Source organism: Pavona decussata, unplaced genomic scaffold (assembly GCF_977016875.1).
Source record: "Pavona decussata unplaced genomic scaffold, jaPavDecu1.1 SCAFFOLD_258, whole genome shotgun sequence".
NCBI lineage: Eukaryota > Metazoa > Cnidaria > Anthozoa > Scleractinia > Agariciidae > Pavona > Pavona decussata.
In genome coordinates, this window is record NW_028145661.1 from 211,207 (window position 1) to 227,500 (window position 16,294).

At 38.5% G+C, this 16,294-nt stretch overlaps 4 protein-coding genes across 5 annotated transcripts in view; 2 read left to right on the forward strand and 2 right to left on the reverse strand.

Annotated features, from left to right (window-relative positions):
- The first annotated feature begins 3 nt into the window (after positions 1–3).
- On the forward strand, positions 4–4,317 carry LOC146456304 (allatostatin-A receptor-like). The gene has a single exon (XM_085093203.1). It carries the CDS (start codon positions 2,381–2,383, stop codon positions 3,191–3,193), a length of 813 nt encoding a protein of 270 aa, XP_084949329.1. The 5' UTR covers positions 4–2,380; the 3' UTR covers positions 3,194–4,317.
- Positions 4,318–5,446: 1,129 nt separating this feature from the next.
- On the reverse strand, positions 5,447–6,780 carry LOC146456305 (adrenocorticotropic hormone receptor-like). The gene has a single exon (XM_085093244.1). The coding sequence runs from the start codon at positions 6,765–6,767 to the stop codon at positions 5,952–5,954; it is 816 nt and encodes a 271-aa protein (XP_084949370.1). The 5' UTR covers positions 6,768–6,780; the 3' UTR covers positions 5,447–5,951.
- A 1,123-nt stretch (positions 6,781–7,903) lies between these two features.
- On the reverse strand, positions 7,904–10,341 carry LOC146456306 (uncharacterized). The gene has a single exon (XM_085093273.1). The coding sequence runs from the start codon at positions 10,339–10,341 to the stop codon at positions 8,491–8,493; it is 1,851 nt and encodes a 616-aa protein (XP_084949399.1). The 3' UTR covers positions 7,904–8,490.
- Positions 10,342–11,201: 860 nt separating this feature from the next.
- Positions 11,202–16,294, forward strand: part of LOC146456307 (transmembrane prolyl 4-hydroxylase-like) — a 12,993-nt gene continuing 7,900 nt past the window's right edge. Inside the window, exons 1-6 of one of the 2 annotated variants that reach the window (XM_085093247.1) lie at positions 11,202–11,457; positions 12,143–12,224; positions 14,630–14,737; positions 15,283–15,368; positions 15,455–15,516; positions 15,680–15,714. In XM_085093247.1, the coding sequence (XP_084949373.1) occupies positions 11,296–11,457; positions 12,143–12,224; positions 14,630–14,737; positions 15,283–15,368; positions 15,455–15,516; positions 15,680–15,714 (535 nt within the window). In that variant the 5' untranslated portion in view covers positions 11,202–11,295. Of the gene's footprint in view, positions 11,458–12,142; positions 12,225–14,625; positions 14,738–14,967; positions 15,009–15,282; positions 15,369–15,454; positions 15,517–15,679; positions 15,715–16,294 lie in introns of those variants that run through there. The other variant, XM_085093248.1, reaches the window with a different exon arrangement.

Here is a 16,294-nt window from a genome sequence, read left to right on the forward strand (position 1 = left end):
ATCAATTTTCTATATACCCCCGTCCTCGAACCCAGACTGTTCGATCCGGAGTCCAATGCCCTTAACCACTAAATTCCAGCAATCAATTTGCTGCCACGTCAAACCCCTATGCTAAGTTTAAAAGGGCACCATAACAGAGATTTTGCTGTATGCTGGCCAAACCTGCTCAAACATTTGACAAAGAACCCTTTTATAAAGTGAAATCGCTCTTACAGCACCGGGATAAAAATATGAAATAATTTATCCGAGGAGGAATAAACTATCATCAGTTTTTAGCAATTTCTCCAAAACTCATAGGATTAACTTGAAAAAAAAAATGGCCAATTTTTTCAAGTTGCAATGCATTGCTATCCAAGCCACCTGCACACAAAAATGATTGGAACTAGTTTCCGTGCAGCAGTAGGGTTACTGTTAACAATCCTGAACCATTATTTTAATGTTCCCATCAATACAAATATGTTTTTCGCTATTCAAAGTGACACTTAATATAGGTGACACTGCTGCTTTAAGTACGAAAGAAAAGTGTCTTAATTGTATTTCTTGGAAGTTAGTAGATAGCACCAAGATCCTCGCAAAAATAATTATTTGACCCCTGAGGTCATGAGAATTACGGATATGATCAGCCAAGGTGATCTTTCTTGAAGTGAAGTAACGCACCTTTAACTGACATTATTAAACTGAGTTGTGTTGGTGGTTTACGTGTTAAAGCATGCCTCTGTTGTGAGGATTTATATTGTTACCAAGCAGAAAGCGTTTAAAATCAACGAATCTGATTGGACAAACCGCTCCTCTGAAAACCCTCAGCGCCTGTTATTGTTGTGGAGGATTGGCCAAGAGTAAAAAATCATTCCTCAACCACGTTGAAAACCAATTAATTATCAGGCTCGACTGCTATACACCGTTCGGGTTTACTCTTAACATTTCAATTGCCGTCAGTATGATTCCATTACTGCATTCAGAAGTATAAATTTCACGCCCGCGCTATTAACAGTTAATCGGCGAAAATAATCTAAGCGCCAATTAATTTGTTATCAGTATTTTTAAGAAACTGACAAGTTGATAAAATGCAAAAAATGTCTTGAAATGTTTTAATATAATCTTATTCCCCCAGATATCAGTTAAAGCAGCTGCAAATTTCCCAAGCTACGGTCGAACCTGTATATAACGGCCACCCTAGGGACTTGAGTAACTGGCCGCTTAATACAGGCCTAGGAGCACTAAAAATACTCACTGGGCGTGGTCTAATGTCAATTTTAATGGCGTATCATACAAAAGCACTTAATGCAAGGAAACAATAGGACAACACTCTTTTAAGTGATCAATACTTTAAACAAAGTTCAGTGCCAACTTGTAACTTAACGGCATAAAATACGTAACATTGTGTAAACGTACTATGCAATGAATTGTCCTCTACTCTCCTACGGTATGCATTGCTCTATTTCTATGACTTACAGCTCACAACAAAATATCTCATTCCGTCATTTCATAGTTGTTACGCTCAATGTTCAATGTCACATGGCTGAAGAACAAGTTAATTAAAGAGAAATTTCTTGCTAAAGAGTGAAGCATATTCAAAACAAAAATTTTTTAGCGTTCGTAATATGGTACTGTACTTCAGCACATTGCGGACATCTGAAAAGCGTTAACTATATTAAACGGCCGAGTATCAGCTTACAGTAGCTTTGTACATGTACATGTTATTTCTTTATAGTGATGCTGGATCGCATTTTAAACAATAAAATACCGCATAAAATAAAATATGGCTTAGTTTCCATTCAATGGGGGCCACTTAATACAGGTAAAAATAACAAAGAAAGACAAACATAGGACTGCTACAGGGTGGCCGCGGCCGCTTAATAGAGGTGGCCGCCTAACACAGGTAACAAATACAGCGTTTGTATGAACAAACAATCGGGACTTTGAAAACTGGCCGCTTAATAGAGGGTGGCCGCTTAATACAGGGCCGTTATATACAGGTTCGACTGTAGTAATTTAAATTTTAAGACAGAATGCGCTTTCTATTTTACTCTGTTGGTTCCACTGTTGGTCATACTTGGTGTCATAAGTTCACGCAATATTCTACTTGTGTTCACGGAACGAAGCAAAACAAAGAAATAAGGTTGAAATGCAAACCCCAAGCCTTCCAGTCTTGTCAGTTTCAAAGCGTTTGAACTAAGAATGGGGCGTGACTTCTTGATGGTTGTCAAACTCAAACAAACCAATAACTTCTGTTTACGTAATCCGGTGAATAATAGAAGTTTTCATCCTGTAAGGAAATATTTATAAGAGACATCATTATTTAAGTATAACGACAAGCATCCGGTTCACAAACGTCTGACTGAATTACAACCTGCTAGTGCTTGTTGCAGGGAACTTTAGGATGGAACCGAAAGCATTAGTTCTCGCCATTTGTAACTCACTGCTTAGTGTTTTTGGAGGCACCATGAATTCAGTGGTTGTTGTGATCATCTTTAAGAACCAGAATCTACAAAAAGGACTAAATCTTTTGATTCTAAGCCTCGCTGTGGCGGATTTAATGAACTGTGCCATTTCACAACCGATGTACGTTTTCGCTGTGCTAAACTACAAGCATCAAACGTCCATTTTTCAACAAGCATTTACAGTAGTCGCTTTTATCACATTACACGCTTCAAACGCAAACTTGGTCGCTATAACACTACATAGGATGAAAGCTCTCTCGCGTCCATTTACACACCTACTTCTTGTTTCCAAGAAACAAGTTTTCATCGTAGTGTCTTTGATCTGGCTGTTGTCCATATCCACAAGCGTGTTCTTTTCTACGGAGTCAGGAAAAGCTGTAGCGGCTTACTTTCACTTGGCGGTAACCATAGCCTGGATTGGAGGATACATTGGCCTTTTCTGGTTGGTGAGGCAACACAAGAGGAAAATTATTGCTTTTGAAAGCTCGCCCACATCGAAAATCCAAACAGCCAGTCTTGTGTACGAAAGCGAAGCGGCCAAAACAACGGCCATTTTAGTTGGTTCTTCACTGCTGTGTTTCTTTCCCGACATCGTGTTTGATTTTATGGGGCGTGCTGATCACAGTAGGATGGCTTGGGGTTTTACTCTTTTGTTTTTCAGTTCGTGTTTAAATCCTTGTCTTTTTATCTGGCGCAGTCATCAATTTAGAACTATCCTGAGAAAGACTTGGCGGGATTTTTGGCAAGGATAAAAATGATTTAGAAAGATCAGAAACGTGTCGACCGGTCATGCAGTTTAATAGACAAGATTGACGGTCTCAGAACTATTTTACATATATGAATGGGAATTAAATTTATCTTTGGCTCTTCCGTTTTTTCAGCTGCACAACAACAACTCCAGAAAAACTATACAGTTTTACTCCAAGTTTTAACGGTTAGGGCTGATTTATCAGTAATTTAATCGATCTTTGAGTATTTTTAAAGTTACGAAGGAAAATGTCCTCCCGGCACGGCTTTAATCCGCGGGCATTTTACAGAAAATAATTCCGATTTCTTGTTTGAAAATTGGCCAAGTTAAATTACAAGCACAAAAGAAGTTAATAGTGTGGAAAACAGCTGTTCATATACCTTGCGAAGGAAGAAAATAGAAGGCTTGCCTTCTTTATCGTTGGCAAATGAATGGAGTATACAGAAGCATTGATCAATCGACATTGACTGATACACTCAGAAGCTGGTTTACTTGAATAAACTCTGTTATTTTCTTTAAATTGACTCCGTGAATCGGGTATTATTTCTAAAAACATCGAGTTTACTTTTTCGTTCAGGTTTCTGGTCTATGTTCGACGCTATAACGGTCGAAACGCGTATTGACATACGTTTGGTGGATGTTTTACACCAAAGGTATCCCCTGGACCGATATACATCAGTTTGAAGTGAATGGCTTTCAATGCATATCATTTCTCCTCACTAGCTGTTCATGGCGCTGGTTGAGAGAATTTGTTTGTCATCTTTGGTGATCATTTAATTTATTTTCAGAAATTACATGTTTGGAAATTACATGCTGACCACTGTTAAAGGAACAAAACAAGACAACCTTGCATGTAAAAGCCTCCAAAACGATTTCAAGTGGAAGCGTTTGAAAACTAATCAGCGTCGTTGCCTGAAAACTTACGCTGACTTCAAAGGGAAATAAAATCGGTTACTCAGTCAAGAAACAACCGGAGGTGTTTACGTTCCTTCACAATACTCACATATTACACCTGATATTAGGGAGATTTAAGTCGCATTTGCGAAAAAATGGTTAACGTGAGATTTGCGTTTATGATTTCTTGGAAGCTGATGAGCACACAAATCATGACAGTAGTGCAAAATAAATTTGGACTTTGATACTACGAAAAAAACTTCTCAATAAGACTGAAAACAGCGAGCGATAAACATGATCACGTGGTCATTACTGTCGTTTGCCGACCATTCTGGCCCCCAGAGCCTCCTGTCCCTCTTTTGGCCGGCGGGGCCTTCGCCCGAGGGCCTCCAGCGGCTAAGACTGAGGACCAGGCGGCTCTGGGAACGAGAATGAATTGTAGACCTCTTAGGTGTCTCGCATATAAATTCACACCTTGCTATAACACACCAATCAGCCCATAAGTTGATCTCACCCACCCACCCACCCAACCCATGGATGAATGTGAAAGAGATAGAGATAGACTACCACACCGGGGACTACCCGCACTGGTCGGGTGGGTGCTCTCCTAACTGAGCCGCTAACTTGTCAGCAGGTGACATTAGTATTGACAAATCGTGCACTGTTTGCTTACCGGCCTACTGTCCTAAATCGGTTCAATATTTGTTAAAATGCCATGTCCTACATTGCTTGTGATTTAGCTTTTAATTAATTAGTTCTCATACGTCACTGTAATTGAAAAATTCTAATTAAGTCGAAGTTCTCGCATTTTATTGAAACGTGCGCCAATATGAAAAATTGTCCTGAAATTACGAATTTGTGATCTGCCAATGTTCAACAAACTAACCTGGGGGTCATTTAGGGACGAAGCGATATTGATATTAATTAACAGTCAGTTTTCTCAATCGTGGGATTGATTTCACTGCAGAATGCAGCTGCGTGGTTCAGTTTTGACTGAAGGCTGTTGGGGTGGGGGGGGGGGGGGGCGTATTTACACACGAGGATGGTTTATTGATTCTAGTGTGTGAATTGTCACGAATGCTATTGAAAATTTAATTGAAAAAGTGTCTCACCTGCTACAATTTACAGAATCCTATTCCTGTTCGAACATTGTCTCTTTAATTCAAATTTAACGTTAAGAGGTGAAATTAATTGTCTTGAAAAATATCTCGCCTTAATTCGAAATTTATAGTCGTCTCCTAACATTAAGATACACTCGGTAGATATTACAACTTTTCTCTTGTAGGAGTGACGTTTTTGTTGTCAAAATGAGACTTAATTAATTGTGGTGGAATTAGCGATCATTATTCATTTCAATCTTGCTTTGTACGTGATCATGAAATTCAACTGTTAAGTTCGACACTTTTGAACTTCCTATGATCCTCCGATCCATGGCCGACATAAACCTTTCGAGCTCGTTTTCCCGGCGCCACCGAACGTTTATAAAAAATATAAATGCCAAGAGGCATACAAGAAAAATGACAAATATACAGCAGTTGTTTTTTGGCTTATAGTTTTATTTTTACATTATAAATAAATTCAAGCATTAACTTATGTTTTCAGGGGGTTACTGTATTGTCAAACATTTTAGGCCCTCGATCAAATACCAGCCTTAAATTGTGAAATTTGAAATTAACACTAAAAAAGCTAGAAGGAATATATCTATTCCTGTTTAAGCGGAAACAGAAAACATGACAACAGACATGTGATCAATCGCTCCTAACCTACAGCGATAAGCGGTTATCAACATCAGTTGGAAAAGTTTTCAGTATCCTTGTCAGTTTTTCTATTACAAATCTAACTACAACAGTTCGTTTCTTACTCCATCTTCATAAACATCTCACAGTTTTGCGTAAAGCGGTTTTAAACTGCTGACTCCTCCAGACAAATATACAAGGGTTTATCACAGCGCTGGCGAAGAGAACTGTGTACCCCCAAGACAACCTAATATGATCCACGTTTCCAAGGAATTCAAACACAACATCAGGAACGAAACAGATCAAAGAACTACCCACCAAAATGGCGGCCGTTTTAGCTGCTTCACTCTCGTATTTTAAGCTTGCCATCAAAGCAGGAGTTGTCGGAAAGTCTTTTTTCGCAGCAATCTGGTGCTTGTCTTTTCTAACGAGCCAGAAAATTCCTGCGTAGCTGCAAATCCACACTACAATAACAATTACGTGTAAATATTTCGCGGCTGCTTTTCCTGGCTCGGTGTTGAAGACAACCGCCGATACTCCACCTGCTACCCAGACGATTACAAGAACAAACCAAGCTTGTTTTCTGGAGATAAGAATAATGTGCCTGAAAAATCGGGACAGCGCCCTTAACCGGTAAAGTGTAATGGCTGCTAAGTTATTTGTTGAAACGTGTAAGCTTACGAAGGCAAAGAACTGGAAGAACTTTTTCAGCGTGGTTAGGTCGCTTTCTTCTTCGTTTAGAAGCAAATAAATGTACATTGGCTGGGCCAAAATGTTGCTTAGAAGGTCCGCCAAGGCAAGGCTTAAAATAAAAAGATTAAGCCCTTTACGAAGTTCTTTGTTCTTCGAGATTACAAACACTACCGTCGAATTCATGCCTGTTCCAAACACGCTAAGAACGACATTCATTGTGACAAGGCCTAAAACCCGTACAGAGTTCCCTGCCATTTTGACATAAGATCTGTCTGACTTTACGACATTTTTTCGAAGACTGTAAAATGGCAAAACCGTGGCAAAATAATCTTTGAATAAACAGTCAGTTTTAACTGAATGTAGATTAATTGGAAAGAAGGTGTCGTTTGCAGGTGTAATGGGTGGGCATGACAGCACAAATCACCGGGTATAAAGTGCCATGCCTTATGTGAAATTAAACTCCCGGAAACAAGAAAGTCCTGTTTGTTTTTTACTGCAACTGTTTTTTCCATTCAACGGAATAGAAAACCTTTCAGCAGTAAATCTAATTATTCAGAAACGTTTTTTGACACAGGCCATCTTTTCGCTGTATTGATTCCGCATAAATGACTGAGACCATTTCAAGCGTCGTACCTGAAGTGGGTCTCAAATGACCGAGTTTACTATGTCATGATTAAAGTAAGCAGATGTTTCATATCACGAAATTCAGTGTGGAATAAACTTCAGAACCAGAAACGTCCTTGGTTTAAAAGGGGCTGAATATAGATCGATTCCTCAGTGAAATTAGTATTCAAGTACTTGTCACTGTAGTTGTTGTAGCGGCTCAAAAGAGAAAATTAACATTTTACAGCCATCTAAAATTTTGTAAATGTATAGTAAATGGCTTGAAAGCTTTGCGGCTAAGCGTGTGCTGAATATTGAAAACTGAAGATATTTAAAACAGAAAGACTTCAGACAGACTCGCTTTAAAAGATTTGCTGATCAATGCTGTGGTTTAGTTTAGTTTATTGTAATTCTTCACAAGGAACATATGACAAATTGACATATGACATTAGAAAAAGAAGAAGAATAACAATGCTCAGCATGGCGTGACCGGAGAAACGAACAGAACAGAGGTCCAATTGTAACGTATCCCCTAGGCTAAAAAAAACAAAACAAAACAAAACAAAAAAGAAAATTAATTACACTGCGTAATATATAAAATAATTGACAAATCATGGTGGACTATAAGTTTGTAGTAGTCCTCTAAAGTATGTATAGCATAGTGCATTTCGTGATTTATGGGCACGAGTAATGTTTTGAAAGTTCTCAAAATTGCTCTTTTATCATATCGGCGATGCTGTTTACTCCGAGCCGCTGCTTCTTGTACCAAACATTTGTTTTGGGATTTTCGATTAAGGTGGTATATACCTCAAAAAATGAACTTTTTTGTGAAGCTTTTTCTCAAAATGCAACCAATGCACCTTTAATCTAGACCACAATACAAGTCTACTTATGTACTTGTATGCCAATTATGTTGCTATGGTAACCAGAGGGGCGGGGCTTTACCCGCTGTAAGCTGCCTCCACTATAACAGTCCTAACTCTTGATGTTTTCAACAGAACTTAATGAAACTTTTAGGGAATAATTTTTAGGGGCAGTACTATACAATAAACTAAAAAAATGCCATACTGAACTATTAGATTGGATATTTACAATGTCAATTTCTCAAGAAGCCAAAACTTACACAAACTTCAACATTCAAAATTCTGATTTAAAGAGCCATTTAGACCAAACTGGCTAATTGTAGTTCATTGTATGCAACAATATATACACTAATTTCACTGAAAAATTGAGACAAATCCATCAAATCCCCACAGAAATATCAATGTTACAGTTTTTGCAGTTTCGCAAAATTCTAAATTTTGAGAAAAAGGCTTTAAAAGTTTACAAAATTGTTTAACAAGAATTTCAACACAGAATATCAGGTTTAAAATGTTTAAAACTGTCCAGGGGCATAGTTGGGACCTTCTGCCTCCTTTCTCTTGTCATCTTTCTTTTTTCTTTTGCCTCTAAGAACTTTTCTTCTTCTTTTTGTGTCCCCTTGGCTCTTTCTCTGTGCCAGGTGAACACGTGTCTGATCCAGTTGCTGGCATCCAGCTTCTGTGAACTTTCCTGGAGGTATGCCCAGAGCATCAAAAAGTTTCAAAACAGCAGAAGTGCCCATATTGAAGTATGCAACAGCATCATAGAGGCCCATCTCAAGAATTTCTCTACCGACATAGACTTCCTTGGGGGTGCGTTGCCATACCATACCATTCAGTGCCTCGTTTTGGTTTTGGGTTTTCCCATGCAAGCACTTCTCAAGCAAGCTATCATCACTTAGTCTCACATATTCTGGTTTTAGCTTAGCAATAACTGGCAAGGGAAGTCCAGGTCCATGTTTGTAGAGGCTTGTCTTGTTTGCTTTGTCTTGCTGGTACCGGCACCAGCTTGTGCTGCCAGGAGGGCAGTGGTCGTGAAGTAAGCGGGACTCACTGGAAGCACAGTGCATAAGACTGGCGTGGATGGCTTTTTTCATTCCTGCTAAATTCCCCACGTTGGAACGAATGGCAATTCCATAGTAATTCTGGAGCTTGTCGATTGTTGCATCGGTTAACTTGCCTTTTCCTCCCAGGCCTGGGTTTTCACGTTTCAACTTACGAAGCGCTGCGCCCACCCTTTTCTGCACATGACCAATGCACTCTTTTTTTTTAACAATAAAACCAGAAGCTTGATAAACATCCTTTACTTTGCTAAAGCTTTTGCTGTCACCATCTCCATAATATTCAGTGTACCGCAAGTTGTGAAGTTCCACAGATCGCTTAAATATACGATCAACACCTTCAGGTTCCATGGCAGGAGCAGAGCCTTTAAAATTAGCTTTGCATGCAATGTGGTCTGCTCTCCATCTCTGGTATTCTTCACTGTTCTTATCTAAATGTTCATGTAACTCACATTGCTTACATGCCTGGCTGAGGGCCTCAACATCAAGCACTTTTCCTGTGTCAATAGATATGACAGTTACACAGCCATTTCTTGATGAAAATCCTCTTTTCTGCCATGTCCCATCACAAGACACACCACAATTTATAGGCTCAGTTCCAGCAGAATCATTTTGCTCCTTCAGATTTCTGACTTCTTCAGCTGCTTTGCTCATGCTTTCTTTAGCAATAGATCGCAAAGAAGACGTAATGACGCTGGAAATCTTCGAATAATTTTTTGCAGCAGGGGGTGGGGGCATGTTCATTAAAGTACAAAATTTTTTTGCAGCTGTATGCCCTTTTCCAAGGGTTCTCATGCCATAAACAATTCGTCTGTTTATCTCAAAGCTTTTTCCTTGCTGCTTGGAGGTATAAAACGAATGTTTCCAGCCACAATTTTCGCATAATAAACGCAGACTCGAGGCACAGCCCTTCCTATTTATTTCGTCTTCCATAAACAGGAGATCTAGCTGACCACATTGTTGACATCTCAACATGGAGAACACATCGCACAGAATTTCCATATCAAAGAACCTAAAGCCTGTAATCGCCGGCCAACTACTGGAAGTCGATGCTTCATCAGGTTCAACGGCTGGTTTCTTTTCTTCGGTGTCCTCTTTGAGCTTCCGATAAGAGGCAGACAAAGTTCCCTTTTCGTGATCGTCAGCTGTTGAGGCAGTTGAAGTATTCGGCGATCTTAATTCATCTTCAAGCCCATCAGAACCATTTCCTACATCCTCGCGGTATTCCTTATTGTTATTGACGAATCTGTTGCCGTAAAATTTACGTTTCTTACGTCTTTGCGAAGCAAACTTAGGTTTTGGCATTTCTAGCAATATTTTGGAAAACAAAATGGCGGTATTTCGTTCACGCAACATCAAAACGAGGTCAGAAGCTCATAATAGGTCCCAGTCTCCCAGAGGAGAAAAGTGGCGGCAAATTTAGGGCAAATCCCGATAATTTGCCCCCCTTTTTGACGCCAAAAGTGACGCCTAAACAAACCTGTTACCATGGCAACGAACCAACATCACCTTCTTTGAGCTCGAATATATCTTTTTTCGTTCAGGTATTAGAACAAAAATACCTCTAAAAATGAGAACAAAGCATTGGAGATTTGAAATTCAATGGGAAATTTTTTTAACCAATACTCGAAAATTTTGCGTTTTTTTGAGGTACATACCACCTTAAGGCAAGGTAAAAAGGACCTTTGTCTCGCAGCTCTTGAAGACGTCTACTAAGGTATTGCTTCAGTAACTCAACAGGACATCTCTGACCGCCAGTAGCGAATTTTTGGCAGAAGACTACGATGTTTTGTGTTCAGTCCTCCCTGCCTCGTCTTTGTTGGATTTTCTTTAAATGTGACGTACTCTGTTGCGTTACTATTGTATCGTGACATCTGATCATGCGTTTTAAATGTTAATTTTGTATGAACTACAAGTACAATTTTTGACAGCTCTGTGTTTTCGAGGTCAGCTGCTTTTTCGAGGTCTGTGGTCTGCGTTTTCGAGGTCTGCGTTTTCGAGACACCCCTTGCGAAACAATCAGTTATAGAAGCGGAACTTGAAGGGGGCGGAGGGGGGAGGGAGGGGGTACGGTGCGGACCGATGTGCGGACCAATATGTTCGGTTCCAGTCTCCCACATATTAAAAAACGCCTGTCGGATTCTAGCCTCCCACGGCTAGTCGGATTCATGCAAAAACATGTATTCCTCAATCCCTTGTATATTTGCTGGAACTATTATATTTGTCACTGAAGTCGCCGGGTTCATTTGATTTTCCGAGATGTTTCGTACATGGCTGGTAATTTTAGCTTTGTTTTTTAAACGTATTTCGCGTGATGTGGCCTCTGGTAGCGATGAAACCTGTACCACGCCAAACCATCCTTGCAACGTTCAGCAAAGACAGCAAATTTATCCGAAACTTGTGAGGCATGATGGTGTACAGGTGAGATAAATATGACCATGGAATGCGTCGGTCTTAATTACTTATTTCAGCTTTCGTTAACTGCCCGCATTCAATGTCAACGGCCGGCCTTTTGTAGTTTGATTCTGAGACCTGCTTTATTTTTTACAAGCTCAAGATTCCGAGACTCTAGTTTGAGACGCTGAGATTTCGAGACTCCCCGAAAATTTGCGGAGACCCATAATTTTTCAAGGACCATTCTATACCCCCTATTTCATTCCAGGAGAAGTTTGTCCATGTTATTGTTTGTCCCGTTAATTTAACATGACTGAACTCTGTTTAAAATTGTGAGCATAATCACCTATCCTGAATTCTTCCATTCACAGGACCTCATAAAAATACAGGAAGGATATAGTGTAGTCGAAGGATAAGTTTGTTTAACAGCAAGGATTAACAACAATGTTGTTATTGTTTTACAGTTATGCACCTACCTAGCAGATATGGGGCATTTGAGCTGTTGATAAACAAATTATTAAAATCCACTCCTTGGGGCCATAATATGGCTCAAAATCCCTTGCATACTGTATCAGTATTGGATGTGTTGTCTGGTTAATTTGACTGTCAAATGGGTGGGAATGGATAATCTATCAAATGCCTCACTTCTGCCCTTGTACTCCTCCCTGAATGTAACATTGGCAGAGAATGATAATGATATTACTATCATCAGGTTGGCCATGTTCAGAGCATTAACTTGACAGAGGGCCAGGTGCACCAGTTAATTACTAAAAGTTTGAGGCCACTTCTGTTCGGTAAGTGAAATGTGAATCCCACCAATAACTTATTTTACTTGTGGAAAAAGGGAACTTTTTAAATTCAGCTTTAAATACTAAGAGCCAACAACTAATAACCTAGTACCCATGCTGGATTTGAATATCTTACCTTTTAAGGAGGCTCGAGGCAGTTTTTTTGGCCTTAGGGTGGAAGTTTTGAAATTACAATCTCGTATACAAGATAAACTTCGATCTCCTTCATACTACATCATCATTTCAACATATGATCAAAGTTAATTTTCTCATCGGTTTCCAAGCGGCAGCTATTACCATAGCAACGGAAGCGCACAGCCTCTCATTTTCAACATTGTCGATTATCTCGAAATCTAGTCAGACACTTTATGACGAAACTTTAGGGATTTAAACTACTTAATCTAGACAACTTGTAGGCGAAATTAGAAAAAAATCTGTAAGAGCGTTTTCAAGTAAATAATGAATCAATTTTTACAGGGTGATTTTGTTTATTCCAGCATTTTTCACCAATATCTCTGGCAAAATAAAACTTGACACTTTGTCTTTTCTGTCAAAGGGTCTTTCTTGATAGCAAAACATTCTAAATGTATATTGAGCTTCATGGATGTCTCCGATTTTAAGATATTTATGTTTAAAAACTGTGAAAATAAAGCGCAGATGAATGAAAAAGTTCCTACTTTGCATAAATCGAGATATCTTTAAAATGCCCCCACTGATTTTTCTGTTAAATTACAAGCGGTTAAAGTAAGAATTCTTTTCGATATCTACGCAAGTTTCAGGCTTAGGAACCGAAATTGGTGTTAGATAAGAAGGCTGAATCTTGGTCAAGTTTCAGTCGTTATTCGCTTTCTCCGAACAAGAATTTTATTTTGTTTGTCCCGGTCTATTTCACTGCTATTCACGTGCTTTGAATATTTATCATAACGTGAAGTCGTGCAAAAGGTAAAATTTACAATGGAAGACTTGAGAAGCAGGAGCATATATTTATGTAAATTTTACCTTTTGCACGACTTTACGTAATCATAAATATTCACAGCACGTGAATAGCAGTGGAATAGACCGGGACAAACAAAATAAAACTCTTGTTTGGGGAAAGCGAATAACGACTGAAACTTGACCAAGATTCAGCCTTCTTATCTAACACCGGTTTCGGTTCTTGAGCCTAAAACTTGTGTGAATATCGAAAAGAATTCTTACTCTAACGGCTTGTAATTTAACAGAAAAATCTGCCGGGGTATTTTAAAGATATCTCGATTTATGCAAAGTAGGAACTTTTTCATTCAATTGCGCTTTATTTTAACTGTTTTCAAACATAAATATCTTAAAATCGGAGACACCCATAAAGCGCAATGTACATTTAGAATGTTTTGCTATTAGCAATGACCTTTTGACAGAAAAGACAAAGTGTCAAGTTTTATTTTGCCAGAGATATTGGTGAAAAATGCTGGAATAAACAAAATCACCCTGTAAAAATTGATTCATTATTTACTTGAAAACGCTCTTACAGATTTTTTTCTAATTTCGCCTACAAGTTGTCTAGATTGAGTAGTTTAAATCCCTAAAGTTTCGTCATAAAGTGTCTGACTAGGTTTCGAGATAATTGACAATGTTGAAAATGAGAGGCTATGCGCTTCCGTTGCTATGGTAATAGCTGTTGCTTGGAAACCGATGAGAAAATTAACTTTGATCATATGTTGAAATGATGATGTAGTATGAAGGAGATCGAAGTTTATCTTGTATGCGAGATTGTAATTTCAAAACTTCCACCCTAAGCCAAAAAAAACTGCCTTGAGCCTCCTTAATTCCATCCAATATCATCCCTTCCTCCAAAGTACCTTCAACCCTTTAAGCCCAAATATCAACACAAGCATATTCTTCTCACTGCCCTCCCTATATTTCGTATAGTAATAGTTGTGAAAAGTTTTGTTAACACTTAAGACATTGAATAATCCAGGGGCGGGGGGTACTCAGTAAAAGTTTTAGAGCGGGAGGCTCCGCCCAAAGGTCCAAACCCTTACCCTTTTAATAATATCCCATTTTTGACAGGAAAAGTAACCGTTTCATATACCTTCCACAGGAAATGGTACCCATTTCATATACTTACAGTAGAAACACTATCTTTTTTCATTGGGTCTGTTGGGGATATTTTGAAAGGCCCTTTTAAATATCTAAATGACAGTTTTCCCTATCCTTTTCTATACTTCAACTCGTGAAATCCCCACCCTTTTATATACCTCCATCCTGAAAAAGGGAACCCTTTTTTTGGCAGAGCCTCCCCATATAGTTCATTGTCGGGAGTACCCCCCTCCCCAATTAAGAATCACCTCTTTGTTTTTTAAGCAAAGAAAAAAAAAAGATGTCCTCTAGTTAGTTATTAGATTAATTATGTCTGTAATTTTTTGTTCTCTTAGAGATTCCTGACTTTTTAAGTACAGAGGAATGTGAGCATATAATAAAACTTGCCAGTAAAGCTGGTCTATCGGAAAGTACGACAATGCCTGATACTGAAGATGAAAAATGTGAGTTTATCAGTTATTCATGATGATTGCTATAAAATGTTTATAAGTACGTGACTGTACACATATTGCTGAAATTTAACATGCATAAATTGATCTGAATTTTTGTTATGAAACTATGCACAAATTATACATCACATAATTTTGGGAGTCCCTTGTGTGGCAACTTATATGGAGGTATGATCATTGTTGTTATAACCTGATTCAATTCTGAAGGTAACTATTACTTTCAGCATGTGGTCAGTTTGAAGAAGAAGAATGCACAGTCGATCAGGTACTAGTGATGGTAGTAGTATTCCTTTGCATTTATGTCACAGTAAATTATTGATATATAGGCAAAATGGTCCTAAAAGAATACTTCTTGGCTTAAATAGTTGTTTCAGGCAACTGACCAGTCATCGTGAACATTTTGTGGGTCTTATATGGATTGTGTAATCTCCTGAATCTGATAATTTACAATGTGTGGAACCATACCCCTCCCACCTGGGATAATTTACCAAATGGTTCCAATCACCAATTTATAATCTGCGTTTTGTTTGAATTTGCAGCCTTGACTTACAAGGAAAAGAAAGAGAACTGCCAGCAATTACTTGCTAGTGATGGAGACACTAATGGCAAGGTGTCAGCTTTAGAAGTATGTCAAAGAATGTCAAACCTTTTAACATGATGTCTACTCAATATTGTCTTATAAAATTAATGGACAGAAACTTTTCTTTTCAGTTGGGAATGTTTTTGAATCGGACTTATGACATTGCACTTGATAATACTGAAGTTGATTTGATGTAAGTGATCTTGTTTGTCAATTAACATACTAATTAAATTTAAATTGGTTGTTTTATTTACAGTCATGTAATTGCCATGACACAGTATTCAAGGAATTTATTATGCCTCTTGGCTTCCTCAAGTTTACTAACAATATTGTTTTAATTTCTTTGGTTGTATCAGGTTAAAGGCAATCAATTTTGATAAAGATGAAGATGGTAAGACAATAATTTTCAGCCGTTATATAAACAATAGCCTCCATTTGGCGCGAAAATATGCTCAGATATTTGTCCGCGGACATTATCTGTTCCGAGAAGCGAACAGTTTTCCGAGAGCGAAGCTCGAGGAAAACTGTGAGCTTCGAGGAGCAGATAATGTCCAAGGACAAATATCTGAGCATATTTTTAAAGTCAAATGGAGGCTATTGTGTTTATTATCCTTCAAATATTTTTCGCAACATGCGGGAATCTCGCGGGAGTCAGCAGGATATGCCATTCTGTCATATGTCAATCACGTCAAAGTTTGTCAGTTGGCTTCCAAAATCTCCACGTCAGATTTCGCTTCAGGTCAAAAGCGTTTGTTTGGGGAAAAGGTAAAAAAATTTTAAAGGAAAGTAAACTTGTTTAATTCCAGGAAAGACAAAAGCAAGGTACAAGTTGCGGATAAGGTTACAGGGAATCAAACTACCTCTCGAGAACAAGCTAAAGATCACTGAAAGCGAAAAACTGTAAAGTATCGCATTCCGTAAAAAGTGTAAACTGCCGTCAACGAAACAACTGGAGCTTTGCCGTTCTCTTC